Here is a 24665-nt window from a genome sequence, read left to right on the forward strand (position 1 = left end):
TCTTAGCCTGAGCACAGTGTCTTACATGGTTTCATAATATTAAAGTAAATAAGAGCTCTCTTAATACTGAATGTGTAATGTGTAAATCACTGCACCATGGAGCCACACAGTTAGGAACAGAAAAATATAAAGTGCAATAAAAATTAAAATGAAATATTTCCAAGTTAAAATATTACTATGTACAATGTAGAAGAGAAAATAGTCCAGGTGTCACAAGGCGGAGTTATAAACTTTGATGTTTCCTGTGTTGGGAAATATTTTCAGAGATACACACTGCAATCTTTTTAGGATGGTTTAAATGTAGTAAACATTCATGTGTTTTCTGTGTTCTGTTTTTCATTTTCTAGTAACGGCTGATACTTTCCTCGTGGAAGGCAACAAGCAGGAACTGCAGCTGTCCAACCTCAAGCCAAGCACCACCTACTCTGTAGCCCTCTACGCCACCAAAGGACCACTTACAAGTGGCACCGTCATCACCAACCTCCAAACCCGTATGTATCCGTTTGATTCGGCTAGTACAGTGGGCAGCTGACTCAGCAGCTAGCACTGCCGTCTTCTTGCAGGCCTGAGTTTAGCCTACTGGGTCTGTGCAGGTGTCCTGGGCACATACAATTTTATTTATAGCAAAAACTATCGTTATGTTAATTGTTAATTTTTCTGATACTTTTTTAATGACCAAGGGCAGCTGCTGCACTACCCTTGAAAAGTTGCAATGGATCATTCACCCCTCAAAGGGGATTAATAGAATTCAAAATAATCAGCTGTGCTATTTCTTACAAAAAATATATATAATTAATTATAATTAACAGAGAAAACTGCTAGTGCATATCAATTTAATAAGTGTGCAAAATGGCAAAAACAAAATACTCATGCCACTGTTTTTCCTATTAATTGGTAACTAGATGGCAAGAAGGTGGGTCTTATATAATTCAGGCCTGTCACAGACTGACGCCTTAATGATACAAGAAGCAGTTATGTTATGTTATGTCGAACCCATAAAGGATAAAGAATACAGTGTCAGTTGGTTTAATTTCTGTCTGCATTAATATAGTTACACAGTAATGTGATTACTATTATTGGCACCTGCTGTATGAAACTATAGGAAAATATGACAATCAATATCAAGTAAAAAAAAAAAAATATATATATGTATAATAAGAAAAAAACGACAACTGCATAACGAATGTTCCCTGAGGGATAGAGACAAGGTATACCACATCAGTATGTGCATTGGATCCTTGCGAGACCTGAAAAATTAACTTCAACGTGCCTGTCAAGGCCAATGAGAGTGTTGCTGGCACAAGAGGCTTCGCCCTCCCTAAGGGGTATTAAAGATGCTGCACAGTCTCATCTCCTCAATCTACACTGCACTTCACAGGCTCCTTAGGCAGTAAGGAGCTGACCTGTGTTATATCTAGTTTCCTTCCCTCATTGGTTATATGCATAACACCCAGCCCCCTTTCAGTTGCAACCAGTGATACCCAGGCAGATAGATTAGGATGACTTGGCCCTAAATCAGCAGCTGTAGCAACAACTTGTGTGAGTAAAGGAGGTGAACACATCCACAGTGGCCAAATCGTTTCTGTATCTGTTCTCCGTGCACCGCATTCTTTCTCTGGAAGGAGCTGAAATCCATTCAGTGGTTTAGAACTCTCAGTTTATGAGGCGCCTTTAGGGATAGCAGCTTATAGCACCATATTTAAATAGGCTGACAGAGAGAAAGAGAGAGTGGGGCAAAGGGCAGTTTATCCTAACACTGAATATATGTGAATATGGGGGTATTGTCACGGTCTACATCGTGGTGCAGAAATAAAAATTGCAGTGGGATTGAGGCTGTAAAAATGCCTCAGCTCTAACGGAGTGATATACTACCTTTCCTCGTCCTGCCAAACAAAATTCACATATTTGTTTTTGCACAGCCCTGCCCTGCATGTTCATGTTGAAAGGAACTTTGTCTCTCCAAAAGAAGCAGTGTGGTCAGGTAGTGTGGACTGCCTGACCACACTGGGATAACCATGCATTATTAATTACAGAGTCCAACTTCAACTCTGGAAAGAAACTTTCTAACTGGGAGGAAGATGGTATTTCTCTTGGTTTGAACCTCAGCGATTGTAAATCTATTATCAGCAGGACTGCGTGAGTGCTGGCTGGATGAGCCAATTCTCCCAAATCAATAGCTCATAGAGGTAGTTCAGGGGCCAGAAGCCCTCTGTCATGATGGGTGCCAACGATGCCTTGAGCCACAAGCAAGACTCCGAATGAGAGAGCACAATATTTTTATGCCGTTATCCAGTACACAAAAGGACTGCTTCGATGAAATTAGGACTTGCAATGAAAATAAGGTTCTTTCAAATCTAACCAGCTCCTTGTGCACGGTGACTCCAACCCCCTGACATGCAGTTAGCATTCTGAACTGAAAGTACTTATTTAGCATGGTTATCTCATGGCTCAGAGGGCTCTTTCAAAACAATGAAATAGTAGCTGTGGGTCTTTGGAGTGGGAACTATTGGAACCTTTTCTCCAGCAGAGTTTAGATTTCTTCCCTCACCTCAGGAGCAAAAGTTGATTGTGCTGTTGACGAGGTAATGCCAGGTGCCTGTTCAGTTGAAGTATCCTTGGACTATAGATCCTGCCATGCACTGTGCGGTGCACACATGGAACAAAGGTGCCCTCTCAGAAAGTCTGTTGAGCATTGCCTTTTGTGGACAAGAACTGTCACTGTTGGATAGCGAGGACCATCAACAAGAAGAAGAGAAAGAACCCAAAGCTTTGAATTGAACCTCCCTATTGCTCTGGTCAGCAGAGGCTCCACCCTCGAACCCCACAGCACCCAAAGAATTCACTGCTGCCTGATGCCAGACACTCGAGGACCCAGTCCTCCCGTGTCAGTGTGATGGCTGTTTTGGTGGCTCAAGGGTGTAACATTAGCACCATAATATTAGAAAGGTGGCTTTAACCTTTTAACTGAAACCAAGCAGAGCCTTTTGCTTGATGAACTTAAGATGTAAAACGATTGCTTACTATCTAAAAGAAAAACAACAATAAAAACTGGACTGTTTTGAACTTGTCCAGTCCTGATGTTAATGGCACTAAAACCAGAGACATGAAATCTGCCAATGAAGAAAGGAATTCTGTAGACATTTAAGAGCTCGAACACAGTGGAAAGTAAGAGTGGGAGAAACTACCAGCTGACAGGTGCAAGAAGTCATCAGTGTTGTTTATACAGCTCACTGCATTCTTGCCTTTTAGGGCTCCAAGATCACTGCTGTTGGATGAAGGCAATGCTGGCTGGCAAACTCACCTGCATATCAAAGTCACACTAGCTGCAGAAGCTCTGATGGGTGAACCAGCAACACAAAAACAATATTGAAAAGAGGGAATTCTGTCTTTTTACAGCCCTCATGATATGTTTACCCTAAAATCTGCTCCTTTGTATCAGGATTATAACATTAAACTTTATCTGCACCATCTGCTGCTTTGATATCCCACCCACCCACCCCCATTTATTGCAAACACAAATCTGCTCCAACTTAAGAAATATAATTTAACAATAAGTAGCGGTAATGTTTAAATAATTCAGTATTTACTGCAGTGTGTTTTTCTTGCCTTATTCATATTCTGCGCACTAAATCCTGACAAATAACCAAAGTTATTGACTTACTTATGCTGATGTCACCATGAAGCTACCTATTTGTTACAATGGTATTACCCACTTTGTACCACTCTTGTAAAGGGCTACCTTTACCATCTTTCATGACAAGTTTTTTGCATGCATGCATCAAAGTTTGGAACAAAAAGACTAACAGCAAGAATTTCAGGCATACTTAATATTGTGATGGATTGTTTCACAGTGCCAGTCAGGTGTATGTACACCTTTATTACATAATTTCCTCAGGGATTAATAATGTATTCTGATACTGATTTAAATAGCTTTGATTCTTTTTCAAACCTGCTGCAGAGAGTCTGTATTCTGCCTGACGGTAGATGTGGTGAAACAGTCGTTATGTGATGAGGATTAAACTCATCCCTGCTCCACCTCCACCTGTCCCCCACAGTAAATTCACGTTTGTCGCCTGCTCCACTGAAAGGAAAGTTAGGGGTGAAGGAATTGTTCTAGTTTAGCTGAGTTGCAGCTCTGTAAACTTAGATTTTTCTTCCAGGGGAAAAAAAATAAAAAAAATAGTCAGCAGAGGAGTTCACATCCCCTATGGGATATGAGCACCAGAGATGCCTGTCCTGCACTGCAGCAGATACGAACTACTGGAAATGGAAACAAGCTCTGACAATGTATGAGAGCAAGGCTCCAGACACTTCAAAACATGTATGTGGGCTCAGGAAAATTAGGTGTGCCTGCATCCATGTCAATGCGGCATATGCATATAGTAACTCATACATAAACAAATGTTCTTGGCAGTTTAAGGTGCTTCTAATTTTGAAACAGTAGCTCTGCTTGTGCATCACGTACCTCTGCTTCTCGAGAAAACAAAACAAGAAGGATGGAAACGCGCGCTCCTGCCCCGGTTAGAATCCCTCATATAATAGAAGCTGGGAAATTGCTGTGATCCAGGCAACGCCACGGAGTGAGCGAAGAGGACAAGGATTTTGTTTTGTTTTGAATGTCCTGTCTTATTGGATTAAGAAAACGGTCGGGTGCTTCCCTTTTGTTGGTGTCCTTCTCTGAGTGGAACAGACTAAATGTATTCTCGCTGTGCCAATCTGGAGGAAATATTCTCAGGTGGGGAAGACAGAAAAGAGGAAAAGGCATTTGCAGAGGACTCGGTGTATTCATTCAGAAATATATTTGATCTATTCTGCCCTACATTAAAAGAGCATAAAGCCACAGAAATTATCAAAGCTGAATTCTGTTAAATTTGTAGATGAGAAAATAAGTTTCTTCCTTCTCTTTTCTACTGTACTTCTGTTCTGTCCACTTATATATCCACTGCTTTTTCTCTTGAGTTTTGCCCGAATTCACAAAGGGACTAAAATCAATTTGAGTTTTTGACAGTGTCGGCCTCACAGTGCACACGTACTGTCAGGGGTAGACATTTGTTCAAAACACAAGTAAGAGAAATGAGACAACTGCAGACCGACTCAGAGTGTAATTAGAAAACGTGCGCACGGGTGAATGTCTCTCTGAGAAGACACACACCCCGAGCACAGGCTCGCTTGCTTTATTTATAAGGCAAAAATGGGTTACATAGTACTTCCTCTTTTAACAGATGTTGACGAGAGGTTAAACATTAAATCAACTTATCTGATCTTTCACACACTGGGATAAAAATACAGAAGTATATCATGCTTTATCTGACATCACAGACATTATAGGAAAGAATGCATCATTATATCATGCTGTCAAAACATCTCAAACACTTAGGTAAGGAATGCATCAGTTTTCCTTTTACAATAAACTTGGTTAGGTAATTCTTCAACAATAGGCTTGGTTATGTGAAAATATATGAACACACAAAATATAAGGCATACTTGGTTAGAATATAAAGCCTACTTGATTATATTGTATTATAGAGATTTGGTTATAATGTATAATGTAGAAAATCTTCTAACATTTCCCTCCTGTTGTTAATATATTTCACATGTTTATATCAATGCATAGTCACTTGTTAAATCACATTTTCAACTTGCATGTCATTCAGTGAAGTATCTAAACATCAGCTCTGTTAAGATTATCATAGACATTCTCTTCTCTGTCTTCCCTATTTAGCATATCTGCTATGACTGGTCCAATTCCTTCTCTCGCCTCTGCACTCAAGGGATATTGTGGTTTCACAGGCCTATATGTGGTTGTAGTTTTCACCACTACTGGATCTGCTTCTTTTATTAGGCCTACATCTGTGGGTCCTTGAGACCATAATGTTTGTGGTAGCTTTTCTAGTTCAGGATGTGTTTCAACTGTTAACACTTGTCATTCGTCTTGCTCTGTTGTGGCTAAATGTGTAGCCGGTGTGGCTGTCACCGGCCAACACAGCGTGAGTCTCATGCACCCTGTTCTACGGCCTTTTTGCCAGCCCTCACACTCTGTTTTGTCATATCTGTCCATTTCTACATTCCTCAGCACTGTGCCTAACTCAGACCAAGGCGTTTGGTCGTTGCGTGCAACAGATACATGAGGGTTCAGCATTTTATTTATGCGTTGCACTGCATCTGTCTGTAACACTGAGCATACTGCATTGCCACTCTGTGTTACATACAGGTGTTGTAGGACTAGTTTTTGTGGTCCTAGTCTGTGCACCTGCTGATCATAAATTTTGTCTGGGCCTGGGACATGTTTATACCACAGGGTGTTGTGGTATTCTGCTGGGTCCTGCCTGTGTGAGTGCTCAGGTAAGTACACATTAGCCTTGGCTTCCAGAGGTTCAAGTTTTGGTAAATCTAAGGTCCAGTAATAATTTGGCTCACCTAAACCTTCACAAACAAAAATGTCTTCAATTTGGCTCTGACTTTCAGAGAGTAGGAGTCTGGCTTGCATGCCACTTTCTTCAGGGATAACTCCTATTTTTAATTTTGTTAAAGCATCTCTTCCTAACAAATTTAGTGGACAAGATGGGTCATAGATGCACTGATTTTTGCAGCCACGGCCACTTTCTCTATGTGACATAAAGAGGGGAACGGTTAGCTGTTGCAATGTCACATGTCCTGAAGCTGATTTCACAATTAAAGTGTCTTTTGAGAAAGTTACATTTGGGACTTCTACTGTTAAGACAGATCTACACGCTCCTGTGTCACAAAGGAATTTTACTGGGACACCATTCACGTGTACTATAACTGTTGGCTTTGCTTCTGATCCTAGCAGTAGTTGTTCAATATTGTAAACTTCCCCTTCACTTGTTTCACTTCCTTCCTCTCGTGCTAGTCATTCATCACGGCGTCTGCGCCTGTCATCATCACTTTCTTGTTCCTGGCTTACACTTCTACAGTCTCGAGCAAAATGCCCGTATTTACCACAGTTATAACATTGTATATCTCTTTTGTCTCTTCTTTGTCCTACTTTCTGCTTTCCCTTACGTGGCTTAAAACCTGCTGTGTGTTTTTGTTGTCCTGAGAAAGCTATAAAGCCTGTCTCTGGGTCAATCATGAAAACTCCTTCTGTTTTTTCTTTCTGTTTATACACTTTAACTGCATGCTCAGCATATTGCAGGGCGTCAGGCAGAGTGCCTGTGTTTTGTGTCACCCAGTGTTTGTCTACGTGTGTTTTTATTTTGGGCATTAGGCCACTCAGGAAGGCATTTTTTAATTGTTGTTGAAAAGCAGACTGTGGATTTGGATCGTGATTCAGTCCTGAATTTTGCCCGAAAACAGGACGTAAGCGATCCAGATAGTCTGATGCTGTCTCTCCTTCCTTTTGTTTGCACTCTCCTATTTTTCCATAATCTGGCCTTGGGGCTAAATTGACTTCTATTCTGCCGTACAAGTCATTTATTTGTTGATCTAACAGAGGAGTGTCTGGTCCTAGCACATCGCCGTTTTGGTCGTTTCCTGTGTAGGCTCCTCTGACTCTAGGAAAACGTAAACCTAATAAATCTTGAAGAACCTGTTGCATCTCATGACCATTCAAACCCCAACCGCGACAAATTAACTCTACTGCATGTCGCCACTGTTGAAAACCTTCATTAAGGGGTGGGACATCTTTTAGCACATTCTCTCTGTCCTTATGGGACCAGGGTCGGAATGCGTATATCAGAGGTTCTCCATCTATTGGTATGATTCCTTGGGCGTCTACGGGCCCACTGGGTTGCCCATACCTAGGATTTGATAAGGCAACCATTGGAAACTGACCTACAGTTCCTTCTTTTTTGTAGTGATTATGTTTAGTCATAAGATTAAGGTGATGTTTTGCCTCAGCATAGGGATCTGGAGCAAAAGGGTTGTGAGGAGAGATTACAGGAAGCGGTGACGCAGGAATTGGTGCAGCTGCTGCTGCTGCTGCTGTGTGTGTGGGCTGAGAGGAAGGTGCATAAGGAGGGGGGTTTTTTTCCTCTCCTGCAGCCCTCTGTTTATCTTTATTTTCTTGTTTTTGGGCACGTTTAGCACTGCGTTTATCATTTTCTGCCTCCCATGCTTTGAAAAGTCGCCATTCTGCTACACGTTTTGCTTTTTTCTTTTGACTTTTTTCCTCAAATAGTTCTTTTTGCAAAGCAGCTTTTAAAGCAGTTATTGACTCTTGGTTGCATTTGCCTTGCCAGGCTGGACAATAAATTTTATGTGGATTTCTCCACCTATTTGCACTGACTCTTCCTGCATTTTGACAGTTTTTTTCAAGCTTTTCTTCATCTGCTGTTAATTTTACTTTAGTTTTAGAATTACCCATTTTGAACTAATTACGTCAGAACTGTGACACCTTCTTTGGCATGAAAAAGTGGGAATGGGTTTTCAATAACAGCCTTCTACTCACTCGCTATTCGAGTGAGCGGTTATTGATTTTACGTGATGACGCACAACCCTTTTTCCACCTTAACCAATACGTGAGTGTACACAGGAAAACAGTTTGAGAAGTGGTTCGACCGCTTATTGGGTCGTAAAAACAACTCACTCCTCTATTTCAACACAAACAAAGCGCGTTCTTATAATTTTTATTGAGATTTTCCATAGGCCTATTTCATGTAACCTTCAACCTGTTCCGTTGCAGCCACTCCTAGAGCGACCGGAACTCGTTCCGTTACAGCTGCTACCCAGAGCAACCGGAACTTTTAATAGCGATTTCTAGAATATCGCTCTTGCCTGTTGTCTCCTAAGTCCCTCTCTGGACTGAGATCTGTCGGCGCTCACCAGGTTTACACTATTTTAAAGGAAAATCTCAATATCAACGTATTTTAACGCTTGATGGAATGCAGTGTTTCATATTCACCTTACTGTGGCGCTGCGTTTTTTGATCCGGTGCTCATCGGGTCCTGAAGCCGCGAAGGCCTGTATAAGACGCTGACCGGAGATCGAATTCACGCTCCCGGATTTTCTTTTGCTGTGCACAGACTCTTTTCCAGCGCAGGCGTCACGACGTCAGGATCCGATGAAGACCGTCTGTGGAAAACTAGACGTTAAAAATAACAGTCAGTTCTCCGGCTACGAAGGACCAATTAAATGTCAGGGGTAGACATTTGTTCAAAACACAAGTAAGAGAAATGAGACAACTGCAGACCGACTCAGAGTGTAATTAGAAAACGTGCGCACGGGTGAATGTCTCTCTGAGAAGACACACACCCCGAGCACAGGCTCGCTTGCTTTATTTATAAGGCAAAAATGGGTTACATAGTACTTCCTCTTTTAACAGATGTTGACGAGAGGTTAAACATTAAATCAACTTATCTGATCTTTCACACACTGGGATAAAAATACAGAAGTATATCCTGCTTTATCTGACATCACAGACATTATAGGAAAGAATGCATCATTATATCATGCTGTCAAAACATCTCAAACACTTAGGTAAGGAATGCATCAGTTTTCCTTTTACAATAAACTTGGTTAGGTAATTCTTCAACAATAGGCTTGGTTATGTGAAAATATATGAACACACAAAATATAAGGCATACTTGGTTAGAATATAAAGCCTACTTGATTATATTGTATTATAGAGATTTGGTTATAATGTATAATGTAGAAAATCTTCTAACACGTACTGTATACAGTAGGCTCTATTCACACAGCTGTGTGCTGTGTGGCCCTGTGAGCTCTCAAACGCACAACAATTAAGTCTTCTGCCTTCCAGGACTGATGATGACATGTCTCAGCAGGGGGAGCCTCAGTCAACCTCAGCTTCAAAGAGCTCTTCCAGTGTTGTTAATTAAACTTCCTAATTGAAACCTTAAAGCGCGGTTCTGTTCCTCTCTCACAGCTTGCATTCTCACGCTGTTGCACTCCAGCCGAAAATGTCAAGTTGCGAATGAGCTGGGAGAAAACATGAGACCTTTGATTGTTTTGGTCAGCTACTCCGGCTTTGGATCTATTGCTGTGCCACCCTGCCTACTCCCGCTATCTTTTTTTTCTGCTTTTTTCTTTTGTTTTGAATACTTTGTTCTTGTGTCTGTCTACTTGATCACAGGGTTGAGAATTACTGCTCTGTGTATTTTTTATGCAGTAAGCCTGTGAGTAGGTTTTGTCTAGAGCACAAATACTGCTGACTAAAATGTTTTACACAGAAAGATCATACTGTTAAATTTGTAAAGGTACTCTCACGTTGCACTCATAGATATATTGATTAGCGTGGAATTAAATAAGTTAACAAGTTCTTTTAAACTAAGAATGAATCCATAAAGGTTCAAATAGAAGCTGCAGTTCCTGTCTACCTGATACAAACACATATACATGTCCAAAAGGTCAGTAAAAGTTCTAGATGTCAGGTTTTCACTTTTCTTCTATGCCTGCTGAGCACAGCACAGACAGAAGTGTGGAAAAAGAGATGAGGCTCATCCACAGTTAATATTTATTTAATCATTTTTTTTTTTTTTTTCGGGTGGTGGCACAGTACTTTTTGGATTCCCCAAGCCTGTTAACCACAGATGAAAGTTTTTTGTTGTCAGAAGAGGCAGTTTTGGCTCCCCACAGGCAGATATTTAAGCTAAAAGGCTAGAAAATAAGGGATTTTGCTGAAGGTGGCCACATAAGCCTGTAGGTTGCAGCACCGGGACTTTTCTCTCAGATGTGTCTGAACCCGCTAGCTGAGAAGAGCTTGGCACGTTTCTCAAGCAGCAGCAATCCTTGCTGCAGGCAGCTCTGGTTTATACTGTAGTTCTTCACCGAGTGCCGCTATTACACAACCGTAATCTTTATTCTTCAGGCAAATGATGCATTTTGGACAGTTTTATCGTCTTGCTTCCTCAAAAGCCTGCACTGTTAAATGTTTTATGGGAAAATAGAACATCGTATATATCGTATATTGTGTTTTTAGTATAATATCTAATAATATGCACTAAAGCCGTCAAGACATCCTTTTCTTGTTGTTTAAATATTGTCCGTGCATCATAAATGATTTGTTAACAGACAGAAATGCTGCTTTTCATCTCAGCTGGTTAGAGGGAATGGATGTGTTTGATTGACAGCAGCCTGCAGACTTTCCGAGTGTCTTTGCTCCACCGTAGGACACAAAATACTCACATCTAGTGAATTTTGCAAGTTTGTTTACTTCTCAAGTTCCACCAACTGACCAGCTAATTGGCAATACATCCTACAAACTGACTTTAATGGAGCACCTTTTGCCATAAGATGTTTGTTTCAGTTTATATCCTTAAAGAAGCCACACGTGTGTTCTTGTTTAATAGTTAGATAAGAAAAAGACTTGAGCAGAAAAGCTAACATTAGTTATTCAAGGTGTTTAGTCCTTGTGTTGTGCAGCAGGTTGCTGTCTAGCTCAGTGTGACTGATTTGCATACGAAGGCAAAACCGCGGTGTGAGCAATTGTGAAAACAAGAGATATGACATACACATTTATTTTATTTCCAAATGTTTTTGTTCTCCTAAAGGAAACGGAGAAAAAAGTGACTGACCGGGCACGTATGTATACCGGAGTAGACAGTTGGACTTTAAAAGATAATAACACAGTGTTGTCTTGGCCTTCATCATCTGTGAGTTTTATCCAAGTAGCATTTGCTTACATTTGACTTCATAAACACAATTGGATGGCCTATACATCATCCAGACACCATCACTCACTCGTAAACTGGCACAGGGATGTGATATCCACTCAAAAAAAGAAGAGTCACTTCCTCCCTCTTGTCTCATTGCAACAAATTGCTGGTGCCCATGCTGCCCTTCCCATCTGCCGCTCTGTGTGTGCTTATTTTTTTTCCTCCTCTGGAATTGTTTACAACGTGTGTTAATGAGTCATTAGATGTAGCCAAACCTATTCATCCCAATCCCATTGTTCAAACCTCGTCATCCAAAGATAGAGCGCCAGAGCTGCCAGGAACTGTGAAACACCTGCTCGGCCGCACTCCATGCAAAGGTTTAATTGGAGGGAGAGCCTGAAAGAGAGAGAGACAAGGGGACAGATTTAGCTGGAGACGGAAGAGAAAGGGGAGAATAAAGACGAGCTAAATGATGGTTGTTATATTTCTATGAATCAGAAGCTCCACTCTCACCTGTCCCCTACGCAGCTATAATCCAGCCGCAGTGTTCATCAGAACGGGGGAATGAAAAGAAGAATAGATAAACTCCATTGTTTCTGCAGCACGCTGCAAGAGAGTGACAGCCTGTCAGATAAGGAGGACAAGAGGAGGTGGGCAAAGGATGGGAAAACGAGAAGAAGAGTGAAACATAAGCGCTAATGGAGATAAGGAAAGTGGAAGGCCCCGGGTTGATGTGGACGTGGGAGAAAACAGACAAAGGGACAAGGAGGAAAAGCAGACATAAGATGCAGATGAGATCAATAAACTTAATGCAATGAGAGGAGGTTGCCACGTCACCCTGGACTTCTGCAAAGTGCCTCTTCTGTCTTAAAGCGGACGACTCACTCCTCTCACCCTAAAACATCCCCCCGTCAGCGTGAGTCTGCCTATCACCTTCTGTGAGAGAAGGCACCCTGCATCTCTCAGGAGGTTATCAGCTCAGGTACACGCAGTTAATTACCGAGCTGTCATTGATCTTTCCACATGTGTACACACAAAAGGATTTAACTGACAAGTGTGCGGGGAAGCTGGTGCTGAGGATTTTCTTTGTATTTGCAAAGTTTTATGAAGTCTGAGTTCAGTTTTGGGGCTTGATGTTGAGCTCAGAGTTAACTCCCCAGCTCTTCTAATCCTTGGAGTCCTAAAAACTCATGTTAATTTCCTACAGAGGACGAATAGAAGAGAAAAAAAAAAAAAGGGGGGGGGGGGGGGGGGGGGGCTATCAAAAGCAAGGAAATCAGACAGAGGGAATCGGAAGAAGAGACGGCCATGTAGAGGATATCTTTATTTCTTTTTCACAGAGGTGACATTGGACTGCTGAGCGCACAAAGCTCAGCACTTCATTTGTTTCAGTCCTCCCTAACACTGAGCGCTGTTGCGTGAGTGTCTGACGATGTGCCCCAGAGTCATGATGTAACTCCAAGAAACCGATTTTCCAAATAGAGGGTCATCTATTTTATATTATGCACTAAAATAAGGCTGGAGCATGTCGGTGCTTCCGCGACATGTCAGAAGATCAGATATTGGCTTAAAAAGGGTGATGTAAGGTTTGGAAACTGAGGTGAGTCTTCTTGTGATGTGGTTAAAGTAGCAACAAAGGCACTGTAATCAGGCCTTGTTTAAAACCGTGCAGGGACCCAGAATATTCTTGGATGATGTAATGTAATGTGCGGTAAAACTTGGGTGGGCTTGCTGATCAAGGGTTTGAATGCTTTTTGAGGCTGTGATATGCAGCGACTAAACATGGAAAAATATCTTGCTGCTCTTTTTAGCCGGCCCTAAAGGGAATCAGGAGTGCTGATGTGGAGATTTTAGAGTACACACCTCCTGGAGTACATTTAAAGTGTACAAGTACCTCCTCTTTTCTTTTCTGTTGTTAATTTCTTAGAAGGTAGAGATGGTGAGGTGTGCTTTGAATTTTTTTGTTTATTCTATTAGCTTATGGCTATAAATTTAGTTGTAAGATGCCAAAATCATCACTGGTCATAAAGCATTAAGGTGGACACACTGGACTCACTTGGACATGTCGATGCTACAGTATTGTTTAGTCTGTGGTTTTAGTCCATTGTTAGGTGCTTTCGGAAATATACAACGTATAATTCAGGTTTTGTGGCCATAAATGAGACCTTATAAGGATTTTTATATGATGCTGTAGGTGCATAAGCCATAAAAAATGGCTCATTTTAGCCCATTGGCAGGTGATCAGTTTAGAAATTACATCAAACACTATGTTGCAGTATTTTTTAGATCTTTGCAACATTTACATAAAACAAATGAATAACACACACGTTGGTCGTCGTACCAAGGGTTCAATATCACAGATGCTATGAAAGGTAAAAAGGAAATTAGAGTTCTGCTATTGTTTGCAGTCTGTAGGCAGCTCAGGGCTGTGTCATTCTGTGATTCACATCGATTCTCCGTAGGCAGATATAAAACATACAACAGAATTTAACAACCACTAAAGAAAGAGCACACCTAGAACATTTTGCCATCAAGTTGTGCATTTATCAGACTCACTGCTTCCATCTGTAAAAGTTGCTTTGAAGCAAGCTAATGGTCATTTACAATGATAATATGTGATGTGGAAAAGGTGTAGCTGTGGCTCAAGTTTGCCTGCTCGTCTCCTGACTGTGTCAGAGTTCACAGATGGACAGACAGAGAGATTTTGTGTGTTATATGTAATGAATGTGAAAAGAACATTTGAAAAGCTGGATGTCGGGGATGGTGTGTTCACTATGAGCCTTTTTGTCCAAGATAAATAAATCAATGATGTCATCTCGCACCATAGATATACAAATTCACAATTACAAAAGCAACAGAATCTGACTGAAGAGCACAATAGGGGCCTTTATAATAAAACTGGCATCTTTTAAATGCTTAGAGTATATATACAGAAAACTTTTATGGTCTCGTAGTGTAAGTACTAAAAAGCTGTATCATAGACTTTCATTCTTTTGAAAAAAAAAAAAAGACTAAATGAGTCACACAAATTAAGCGGATGACACATCCCTTCATACATCAGTGCAGCACAGTAAATATTTGGCATATTACTCTGCAGCTCAAAATGAGCCGTTGACTCCTGTCTGAGTAACATTTTTTTTTTTCGAAATAACATATGAAATACTGACGTATGGACTAAAACAAATTACTGTGCATGATCTCTTCATTTTGTTAACACTAAGAGATATGTGGTAATGGCAGCCTCATCCTTCTTCATGGAGATCAGCAGCGCTGCACTTGTGGTTAAGTGGCAGAAAAATCTAAATAATTAAACCCTTTCAAGATGGCCTTCAGCAGTACTGGCATGAATGCAATTTATATCTTAACACTCGAGACTCTTTCATCTGAGCTTCTGAGGTTTTATTAGAAGGCTGGATCACTGCCACTTTTCTTCGTCTACTGCTTGTTCTGTCCATAAAGAGAAAACCTGAGCAGGCAGCGGAGGCTGTAGTTTTATCCAAACAAAGAGATGAGCTTCAGAGATGTCATTTTTTGTACCCATCTGCATCTCCTAGCTTTGCTCAAGCTCCTCAAACTGCAGGGGTGGTACTTGGACAATGCACTCGACACCAGTGTACCATATCACTACTGGACCAATAAAATATAAAGGTAGTGAACATTTTAATAACAGTCTTGAGTAATAAATCATGATCTCAGTGGGTATTTACTCTGTAAGACTCAACCCGTCAAAAAATAGCCAGAAAATTATGATTTTTTTGGAACTGAGATGTTTATTAACCCTTATAACAAAATCCACATTTTTTCTGCTATATCATGTTGTGTATAATATATTTGTATTATGTATTTATTATATATTTTTTGTATCGCATTTAATACATTGGGCGTTTTTGGCAACTTTTTGTTAACAACAATGTTAATTTTATATTTAAAAAAAAAAAGAGTTTTGTCCGTAACATTTTGAAATTATGGCAAGTATTGATCATGTTGCTGAGATAGAGGTCTCGGAAACAGCAAAAATATGATACAAAGGGCATTATAGGGTTAAGAACAGCATTATTATGTGCAGTATCAGCACCAGTAGAAGTCTTTTCACCGTTGCCTAAATGTCTTGCAAACCTTCTTCACGAGTGTCAAAGTAATGTGTTTTCTCTGTTTCTGATAGCCATGGATGCACCCGTGAACCTGACAGCCAGTGAAGTGAATCACCGCAGTGCTCTCATTTCATGGCAGCCGCCCATTGCAGAAATAGACAACTACATGCTCACCTACAAGACACCCGACGGCAGCCGTAAAGTAAGTGGCATAACCCGCTCGCCTCAACTCGACCCCCTAAACCTGAGCTCCACTGGTAGTGCTGGTTCCTATTTTTTGTATAGCATAATTAACCTGTATTCTGATATATGCAACCTATTTAAATGAAACGACGAGCAGTGTCTAAAAGGCGAGTCTATCCGATCTTGTCACAGTCTCGGTTCCATCAGATATCGGATGGAAAGGGCTGGTCCACTTACTGATCCAAAGTAAACCCCACGTCGAACCATGAACCTGCTGCAGCTTCAGTTGGTAACTGAACGTGAAAAAAGTTGTTGATTTGACTAAAATGTTGTTTGTTTGGAGAGGTTTTAGTCTGGAAACAAAACAAGAGAACTACTTGTAACAGTAAAGCCAGAGGCTTCATGTGAAGGAGTATTTTTCCCAGTATCCACAGAATCCACACACAGGACAAAGATCTTCCTGTATGTATTTATCTTATTTTCTTTTTTCATTTTCCTATTTTCCTTATTTTTTTCTCTCCCCTCATTAAATAATATCATCTTTTAAACCATATAAAGCTGAAGACATCCACCCAGCACTCCCACTCTCACGCACTTTCTATTTTAGTGTTTATACTAATGTGGTATATTTTGACCTTTTTTTCCTGTGGTTCCTCCTTTTTGTTTCGAAATGAAATGAAATATTACAATAAAATGTTTATGTAACTTGTATAACAGAGATTTTTGAACACTGGCTTAACAGCAAAGAGCTATTTGAAATTTAAAGAATTAGTGGAGTAAATAGTGGCATCGCTTGGATTCAATCAAATCTGAGATCTCATCCAACCACGGAATACACAGCCGCAGTTTTCCAAGACATAGGTGTGAGTCTGGTGTTCATTTCATGTAGGTGTGCATGCGTTGCAAGCTACACCTCATTAATTGGAACATACACTTTAACTTGGTGTACACTTAAAATCATATGCACGCATACACATACATTTTGATAGATGTCCTCTGTAGCCTGCAGCTACACGCCCACAGTGAAACAGATAGCACACAGACAGAGAAGAGCAGCCAGCAGAGACTCTCATCAAACAGATCACAGCACAGCCATCGGACCCCCTCCCCGTAGGGGTCAAGCATCCAGCCTGGTAATATCTCCCTCTCGTTGTATTCGTCAGCGGGCAGTTCTTGCAGACACAGTCTCGTATCGTGTCCTCGATAATGACAAATGCACGAGCATCGCTGTCATCGATTGTAAACTGTCAACAACAAATTCTGACAATATTTACTGATGTCATAGACGAAGATGTGACTATATTCACTGCTCCTATTGAAATATCAGCCAGTTAAACTGCATTTGTGACCAAAGCTCATGCCATCATTGCCCTAACAATGAACCCTGTTTCTTTTGTAAGGTTATTAAAAATGAATAAATAAACAAACAACAGAACCGAATGATCCTCCTCAAGAGTTATATACATGCCATGGAGGATGATTGGATGTTAATTGCTCAGGTATAATCAACAGCAAATGCATCGGAAAGATGATAATTCATGTCAGATGTGTTGAAACCTCTTTTTGGAAAGTGCGAATTTAGTGAAATTAATACACCGAGTTAAGCAGTGATCAGGACAGAATATTAATGCAGAATCACAACTTCATGATAATCCCTTTAAAGTTCTAATTTTATCTTTCAATCAGGTAAAGCCCCTTGTTGGGGAGCGGTCACGCATTCAGGGACAGACACACTCACACAGTGAAATTGCCTGTCAAATAGAGATATGATTATAATGTGCCTCGGTAGAGACGTTGTTTATTTTGATTAAATGTTTTGATGTGGCTCAGTAACGGTAATAAAGCACATTAGCGAGAGCCATGTGGTCAAAACAAGCACAAAGATCCATACTGATGTACTGTAATGATGACCTACCACAGGCCTTGCTCTCTCAGACAAACACAGACACACACACACACACACATGCAAATTGACCTTGCAAGTGTGGCACTGCTGTGCGGTTGTCCATCGGGTGTCACTCATGCACAAAGAATGCAGTCTGACTCTTGAGATGAGCTCTTTTATGAGATTTTACACAAGCAAAGCTCTTTCTTAGATCAAGAATCTCTCTGCTGACCCTGTTCTCTGTGTTTCTGTCCTTTTTCCCACAGTAATGGTTTGTTTTCAAACACAGAATCAACATTTCATGTACTAGTTTTAACACTTTGCTTTCATGTGCATTAATAACTCCATGAATTTTCTGAATTTAAATCGAATGTAAGTAAATAATATAGTAGTACACGTTAAATATATACTGTTATATTATTTACTTTTGCTCTCTCTGGGTACACCCAGCAGCCACTTTATTAGCTACACAAGTTCGGCCACTTTATAATGCATATAATAAGCCAATCACATGGCAGAATTGGAAGCATTTAAGGCTGGGATGTCATTTTACACTGTGGGCCGAACCAGTGAAACTATATAATAAATGTGTAAATTACAGGAAAAAGGTGTGTCAGACTGTCCCATAATTAAAATAAAAAGGTTTTGTTAATTCAGAGAAAATCTTATTTTTTTCTGTGAACACACTGTAAAAAATACATACAAATATACATTTGAAGACATAGTGGAAAAACAGGAACTTTGTCTCATGTAATTGTTTGTCTATTACTTAATTACTTTTCTATTAATAACAGGAATCGTTATCAGTAGGAAAAGCTGTAAAACTTATGAAAATACAGTTAAAAGTAAATGACTCCTTCACATTTTCCAGAGCCGTCCAGTGGCTTCTTCTGGCCCCCAAGCCTTATATTTGATATCCCTGATTTAAGGCATGTAAACATAGCCGAGGTGACCCTAAAGTTCAAACTGGGAATTGGAAATGGGGGAAACCGCAGAAGATCATCGCTGAACACTCAACACATTAAACCTTAAGGGAGGTGGGTTAAAGCTGAAGCTGGTGACACTCCTGTCTGCTCAGAACGCAAGTCTGACGCTATGGTTCATGTAAGCTCACAGAAATTAGACATCTGGACAGATTACAAAAACTTTGGCTGTCTGCATGAGTCTCAATTTTTGCTGGGACGTTCAGATAGCAGGTAAACTATTTGGAGTAAACAACAGAAAAAGCATTGGCCTATCTTGCTTCATATGGTCAGCTCATCCTGGTGGATAAAAAGAAAGTGAACTTCTTACTGGATTTAAAAAAAATATGCAATTAAGATTTACTTACCTAAATGTTGATTACACATATATATATGCCACACACTCTAAGCACTTGGAAGGTAGTCAAGTGGAAAGAGGGCATTTCAGCAGTGATCTCAAAAATCCATAGTGGCCATAGTTTAAGTTTCTTTATTAATAATAATAATAATAATAATAATAATAATAATAATGATGATGATGATGATGATGATGATGATAATAAAGTGCCATCAAGGTGCTGAAGTATTTATGTTAATTAGCGACAGATGGCATGACCTGCTGCAGACGATGCTTTTGCAAAAAGTGAGCAATGGTCAGCACTAAACCAAAAAGCTGCTACCTGAACAAGCTAAACACTCCTCTTACTGTTCTAGAGGAGAGATGGAGAAATGTTCCTATCTTTAAAAACTGACACATAAGCTGCTTAAAATTTCCAGCTGTGACTTCACTCATTTTGTATCTTGGTTGTTCTTACGCTTCATTATAACTCCAAATACACTCTTTCAGAGACAGAGAGGAAAAGAAAGCTATTTAGCTATTTAAGTCACTTTGACATTTATTTATTTTTTTACAAAGTATGCCTTGTAGCATTTTAATTGTGTAATAGAAAAAAATAAGCTAACAGATTTAGAAATTGTTTTCATTTTATAGGCAAACTGAGGGTTTCTATAATCTTTTGAAGATGATTTCAGACACATTTCAATGTGCAAAATTAAGCTTTTCCAGCCCCACACAGCTGGTATAAATGATATATGTGCATATTTATGTAAATAAGCTGAAAAATTGCATTTCCATACTTTGGGAGCGGTTGTGTGGAGGAATGTGGAGATGCATGATTTCAGGTATACCTCTCTGGGGTTTTATAGTACAACTGCTGGTGTAATGCCACGTGATATGAGGAAAAATCAATATAGATCAATATACACACACAAAAGCTATATATGTACATCTGTTTCTTCAGACATCAGGCAACAATGTCCTGGGTGTTTTTCCAGATGTTAATGACTGGAAAGAGTTCAGAGACTTGACCGAGTTAGCAATGTGAGAAAGATCAGATTAGTCCAGAGCTGAGTGAGTGAAGTGTGAAGAGTTTACAGCTAAAAAAAATAAAAGCTTTAGGAATTTCACTGGAGACTGACTCTCTGCTGCTAAACATCACAGTCCATTTCATCCTCAGGAGTCTGTGTGTTAACATTGCCAGATGGGGTACAGATTCGAGAAATGTATAATCTAGCAAACTGAATAATAAAAAGAAATAAATAAAAACTTGCGGTTCATCTTTTACAACGCAAACTCTCTTACTGTGAAAGGCTGCGTGCTCTTTTTGCAGACTTTTGAGTATTTGCTCCTCTTTTCGACCACGATTTGCGGTTGTTATTTTTAAGCCCTCACTAAGTTAAACAGCAACATCCTGACATGTTGTCATCTCCTGCTCACGTTGCATCACAGGACGCGCATCCAAAAACACCGGCAGATCACATTTGACGCCACGCACGAAAAGATTAAGGTGGCAAGTGAGCCTCGAGCGTTGTCTGTGTTTGTTGTAAAAGGCAAAAGCAATTATCCTCCCTCGGGCTTATTTACTTTATCTAAAAAGCAATCTATTTAGGCAGATATGGCAGCGAAGTTTCAGTTGCTTTGTTTCAGTTTCAGTTGCTTTATTCAAAATCCAAGCTCTTATAAAGCCTTGAAAACACCACATTAAAATTCAAGCATTCTCAAGTATTTCAGCACCTGTGTGAACCCTGTCTTTTATCATTTATTCAGATGTGATGATTTATTTATTCATTCTTTGTTCACTGCTATGAGCTGCGTAAACAACGATTGTTCATAGCATCATGAATTTAGGGTATTGAACAACACATGAGTCATTCAACCCATAAAAGCAACAGCAACAGACTGAAGTGCTTTTAAGATTTTTCTCTTTCAGTCTCTGCTTTAGGGTGTGGCTCGTTCTCGCTTCGGTCTTACCTCAGCAGTAATCTAACCACATAGTGGTGAGCCTTAAAGCTGTTCAATCAGCTTCTCCTCTTAGCGAGATAATGGGCTCTTATAATTTACACAAAGTAGCTTTGAGATTAATTTCTTATCTGATGAACAGAACAGTTTGTAAATACATGTATCAGTAATGGTCATGCCTGGAATGATAAAGATCTTACACAAGGACAACATCCAACCATTCGGCTACACGTACACAATCGATAGCAAGCGCACGTAGGTATATATTAGCCTTGATAAGACGGGGCTGCTCACTTGCAATAAAAATCTTGTCTTGACCCTGAAAACCCAGCGGGACAATGACAGATCCTCTGAGACTGAGAGACACCGTTTACCAGCTGCTTCCCTGCATAATTCACATGGACACATTGCTTCAGAATGTATGATTTTTTTTTCCCCAGCCAAACCGGCTGAATATTTCATTTTTTCTTGTTTATATTTAATGTGTACTCAGGCCAGACTGTAACACACATGCACACACACACACACACACACACACACACACACACACACACACACACACACACACACGTAGACGCACAAGTTTGTATTCATCGGTCAAACCTCATGCCATTGGATTCATGCCACATGTAAGAAACTGGTGTCACAGAAAGTACGCTCACAAATCGGTCAAACGTCTTGGCTCCTCGAGACAAAGACAAAGGAAGCGACTGCACTGTGGTGTCACGCCTTAAAATAGAAATTCTTGTTTCCTGATTGCTTTGCAGCTTCTCAGCGCAGCTGTCTGATAAAAGTCTTTCATTTCCCCCACCCACCCCGCCCTTAGCATCTCTTGTTTCTCACTTCCTCTGCTCTTTAAATTTTTGCATGTTCTCTTGCACTTTCACCTGTGAAAACAAAGGAAGTGTTACCGTAACTCGTACAATATTTAAGTTTCACCTAATATGCAGTTTTAATTTCTTTGCTATACTCCTCATTTGTTTCTGTTAGCATGAGAATATACAATGGATTGCATTGATATAGCGCTTTTCGGGGCCCTCAAAGCGCTTTACAATTCCACGATTCATTCACTCTCACATTCATACACTGGTGGAGGCAGCTACGGTTGTAGCTACAGCTGCCCTGGGGCAGACTGGCAGAAGCGAGGCTGCCATATCGCGCCATCGGCCCCTCTGGCCATCACCAGTAGGCGGCAGGTGAAGTGTCTTGCCCAAGGACACAACGACCGAGACTGTCCGAGCCGGGGTTCGAGTTCGGGTTCAGCAACCTTCCGGTTACAAGACGAACTGCCAACTCTTTGAGCCACGATCGCCCCATGGGCCACTGGGCCTGAAGTCCAGCTGTCATGTGTTAAAAACGAATATCTGAAGGTCTCAGAATTTAATTTCACAGTTTTATTTTTACCCTGAGGTTTGTACTGAATGCACATTAAATTATTACTTTTACAGAATGTAGTTTCTTTATCGGACATCGCCTCCCTCACACAGTATGCGTTACGCGAGTGAATTTGGTCCTGTGTGTGCACTAGGAGCTGATTCTCGATGCAGAGGACACATGGATTCGACTGGAGGGACTGGCCGAGACTACAGAGTACACCGTCAAGCTCCAGGCTGCGAGGGGACTAGACACCAGCGCTGTAGTCTCTACCACCTTTACTACAGGTACAGAATGCACTCATTCAATCACACGCACACGTAATGCATTTGTATTCTTTAATTGAAGCTGGGAAAGCAATACTAATGTGTAGAGTTTTCTTGGCCCCTGAGACTTTTCGCTGCATTTTGCATTACAGTTACTCTAACAGACGTGCACAGTAATGGTTCCCCAAAGTCAAGCACAATTTCCATCCTTACCCCATCGCTTAGTGAGAGAAAATTACTGTTAGGCTGCACCTGCAGGGTGGCTGTATGAATAATGTGCTTTAATTTTTATTGTGTGACAGCATGTCTGATGCGTCAGGAAGCATCATAAAGCAGCAGGAATAAATCACAACATCTGTGGCATACAAACATATCACTGGCAATCAAAAACGATAGACATCGCGCCATGGTCTGAAAAGTTAAGCCATCTTAGAAATGCCTGTTCTTTTTATTGGCCACCAGGTGGCGACACCTGTGGTGACAGAAATACACCCAGAGCTATAGAAAACAGCTTTCTGACTAAACGTCTGTAAACACCTGATGAGTAAGTTGTACTCATTTTGGGTTGTACTGAATAAAAAATTGAGGCCTATGCTAGGTTGTTAGCCAATGAGTGTGTGCTCTCACAGTCAGACCCAGCCGCTCTCTTGTCACATCCAATTTCAAAACACCAAGTTCATGTTGTTGCAACCTGCTGCATCAGCAGTTTCTGAATAGATTGAAACTGACAGCAAATTTACTGGCCTCAAAATATAAGACACAGAAATACTTTGTAAGTGAACTTAATGCCCTGATAATCATGCCCTAGATTTCCCTAGACTTTGGTCATATTCCCTTTTGACCAGAAGCACTTTACTAGAAAGACTGGATTCTTTTGTAGATGATGTTAATCCTGTCTCCTGTTTGCCTCTGAAGTCAGATGCCAGAGCTGGGAGTGACGTCACTCCTAACCTGAGAGCATTCCAACAGTAAAGTTGAAAAAGTAAAGAAAAACAGGAACGTTTTGCTCCTCAGTAAGGTAGAGCCAGCATTACAGCAATACAGCCATTGGTTGGTTTTTTGCACTTAAAAACAAGCTATAGCACGTTCATAGAGCGGGCCTGGTCAGTGTTCTTCAGATGGAACGTACCATGCTCACACAGCAAATTGTTAACTACCCAGCATAGGAGCTAGGTGTGAATGACTCTAACTGGAGTCCTGTTGGCTTCTTTTCAAACTCTCAAGACTACCTTTAACCGGATAACTGTAAACCTACACAGATGACTCCAGCATTGGCACAAACTGCCAGGCTTGTAAAAGTGACAAATTCTGATTTTACTTCAATGCCTAACAATTGTTTCTGGTTATTCTCTGTGTTGCCTCCAAAGTCCTGAGAACGACTGTTGACCTGCAGAGCAAATTACATTGCATGACACATCCTTTGCAATTTTTCAACAAATTCAACCAAATGATGGCCACAAGTTGTTAGAGGAAGTTAGAGTCAGGGGAGAGCTCATTTTCTTAAGGCAAAAAATACTTAATAAATGATGTTTAAAAGCATGCCTTTGATATAATATCTAAAGTAACAAGCTTCTAAATACTGTAATAGAGCAACATTTTGACAAGCTGAATATTTTTAAGTCAAAATGGGGAACAGCAAGCAAATTTTAACTTCTCATCACTGGTCCTCCGCCTTTTTTTCCAGGGAGTCGCCTATTTGCGACACCTCAGAACTGCGCCCAACACCTGCTAAATGGAGAGACTCTGAGCGGCATCTACACCATTTACATCAACAGAGACCCCAGCCAGGGGGTGCAGGTGTACTGTGACATGACCACGGATGAAGGAGGCTGGATTGTAAGTGGGTGTAAAGACAGCTAGTGTATAATTATGTACCAATCTGAGTATAGGATGTACTACTTTGATTGGTTGATCTATAACCTCCATAGAGTTTTGTTAGATGCGTCTTGTGTTGTTATATGTGAACACGCCAAGACAAATTCCTATGAGCCGTGTGGTTCAAACGGTTTCAATAAACCTTATTGTTCTG

General features: G+C 40.5%; 1 protein-coding gene and 1 long non-coding RNA gene across 5 annotated transcripts in view; one reads left to right on the forward strand and one right to left on the reverse strand.

Moving 5' to 3' along the window:
* Positions 1-24665, forward strand: part of tnr (tenascin R (restrictin, janusin)) — a 218173-nt gene that overhangs the window by 181443 nt on the left and 12065 nt on the right. For all 4 annotated transcript variants that reach the window (XM_076876302.1, XM_014412311.3, XM_014412312.3 and 1 more), the window contains 4 exons: positions 348-491; positions 15739-15869; positions 22525-22657; positions 24321-24472. In XM_076876302.1, coding sequence (XP_076732417.1) covers positions 348-491; positions 15739-15869; positions 22525-22657; positions 24321-24472 — 560 coding nt within the window. The remainder of the gene's footprint in view (positions 1-347; positions 492-15738; positions 15870-22524; positions 22658-24320; positions 24473-24665) is intronic.
* Positions 11425-24665, reverse strand: part of LOC105940747 (uncharacterized) — a 33065-nt gene continuing 19824 nt past the window's right edge. The window contains exons 2-3 of the long non-coding RNA XR_001167410.2: positions 12090-12182; positions 11425-11972 (exon numbers count right to left, since the gene is read on the reverse strand). This is a non-coding gene — a long non-coding RNA (uncharacterized LOC105940747). The remainder of the gene's footprint in view (positions 11973-12089; positions 12183-24665) is intronic.

The sequence above is a fragment of the Maylandia zebra genome, linkage group LG18 (genome assembly GCF_041146795.1).
Source record: "Maylandia zebra isolate NMK-2024a linkage group LG18, Mzebra_GT3a, whole genome shotgun sequence".
NCBI classification, from domain to species: domain Eukaryota; kingdom Metazoa; phylum Chordata; class Actinopteri; order Cichliformes; family Cichlidae; genus Maylandia; species Maylandia zebra.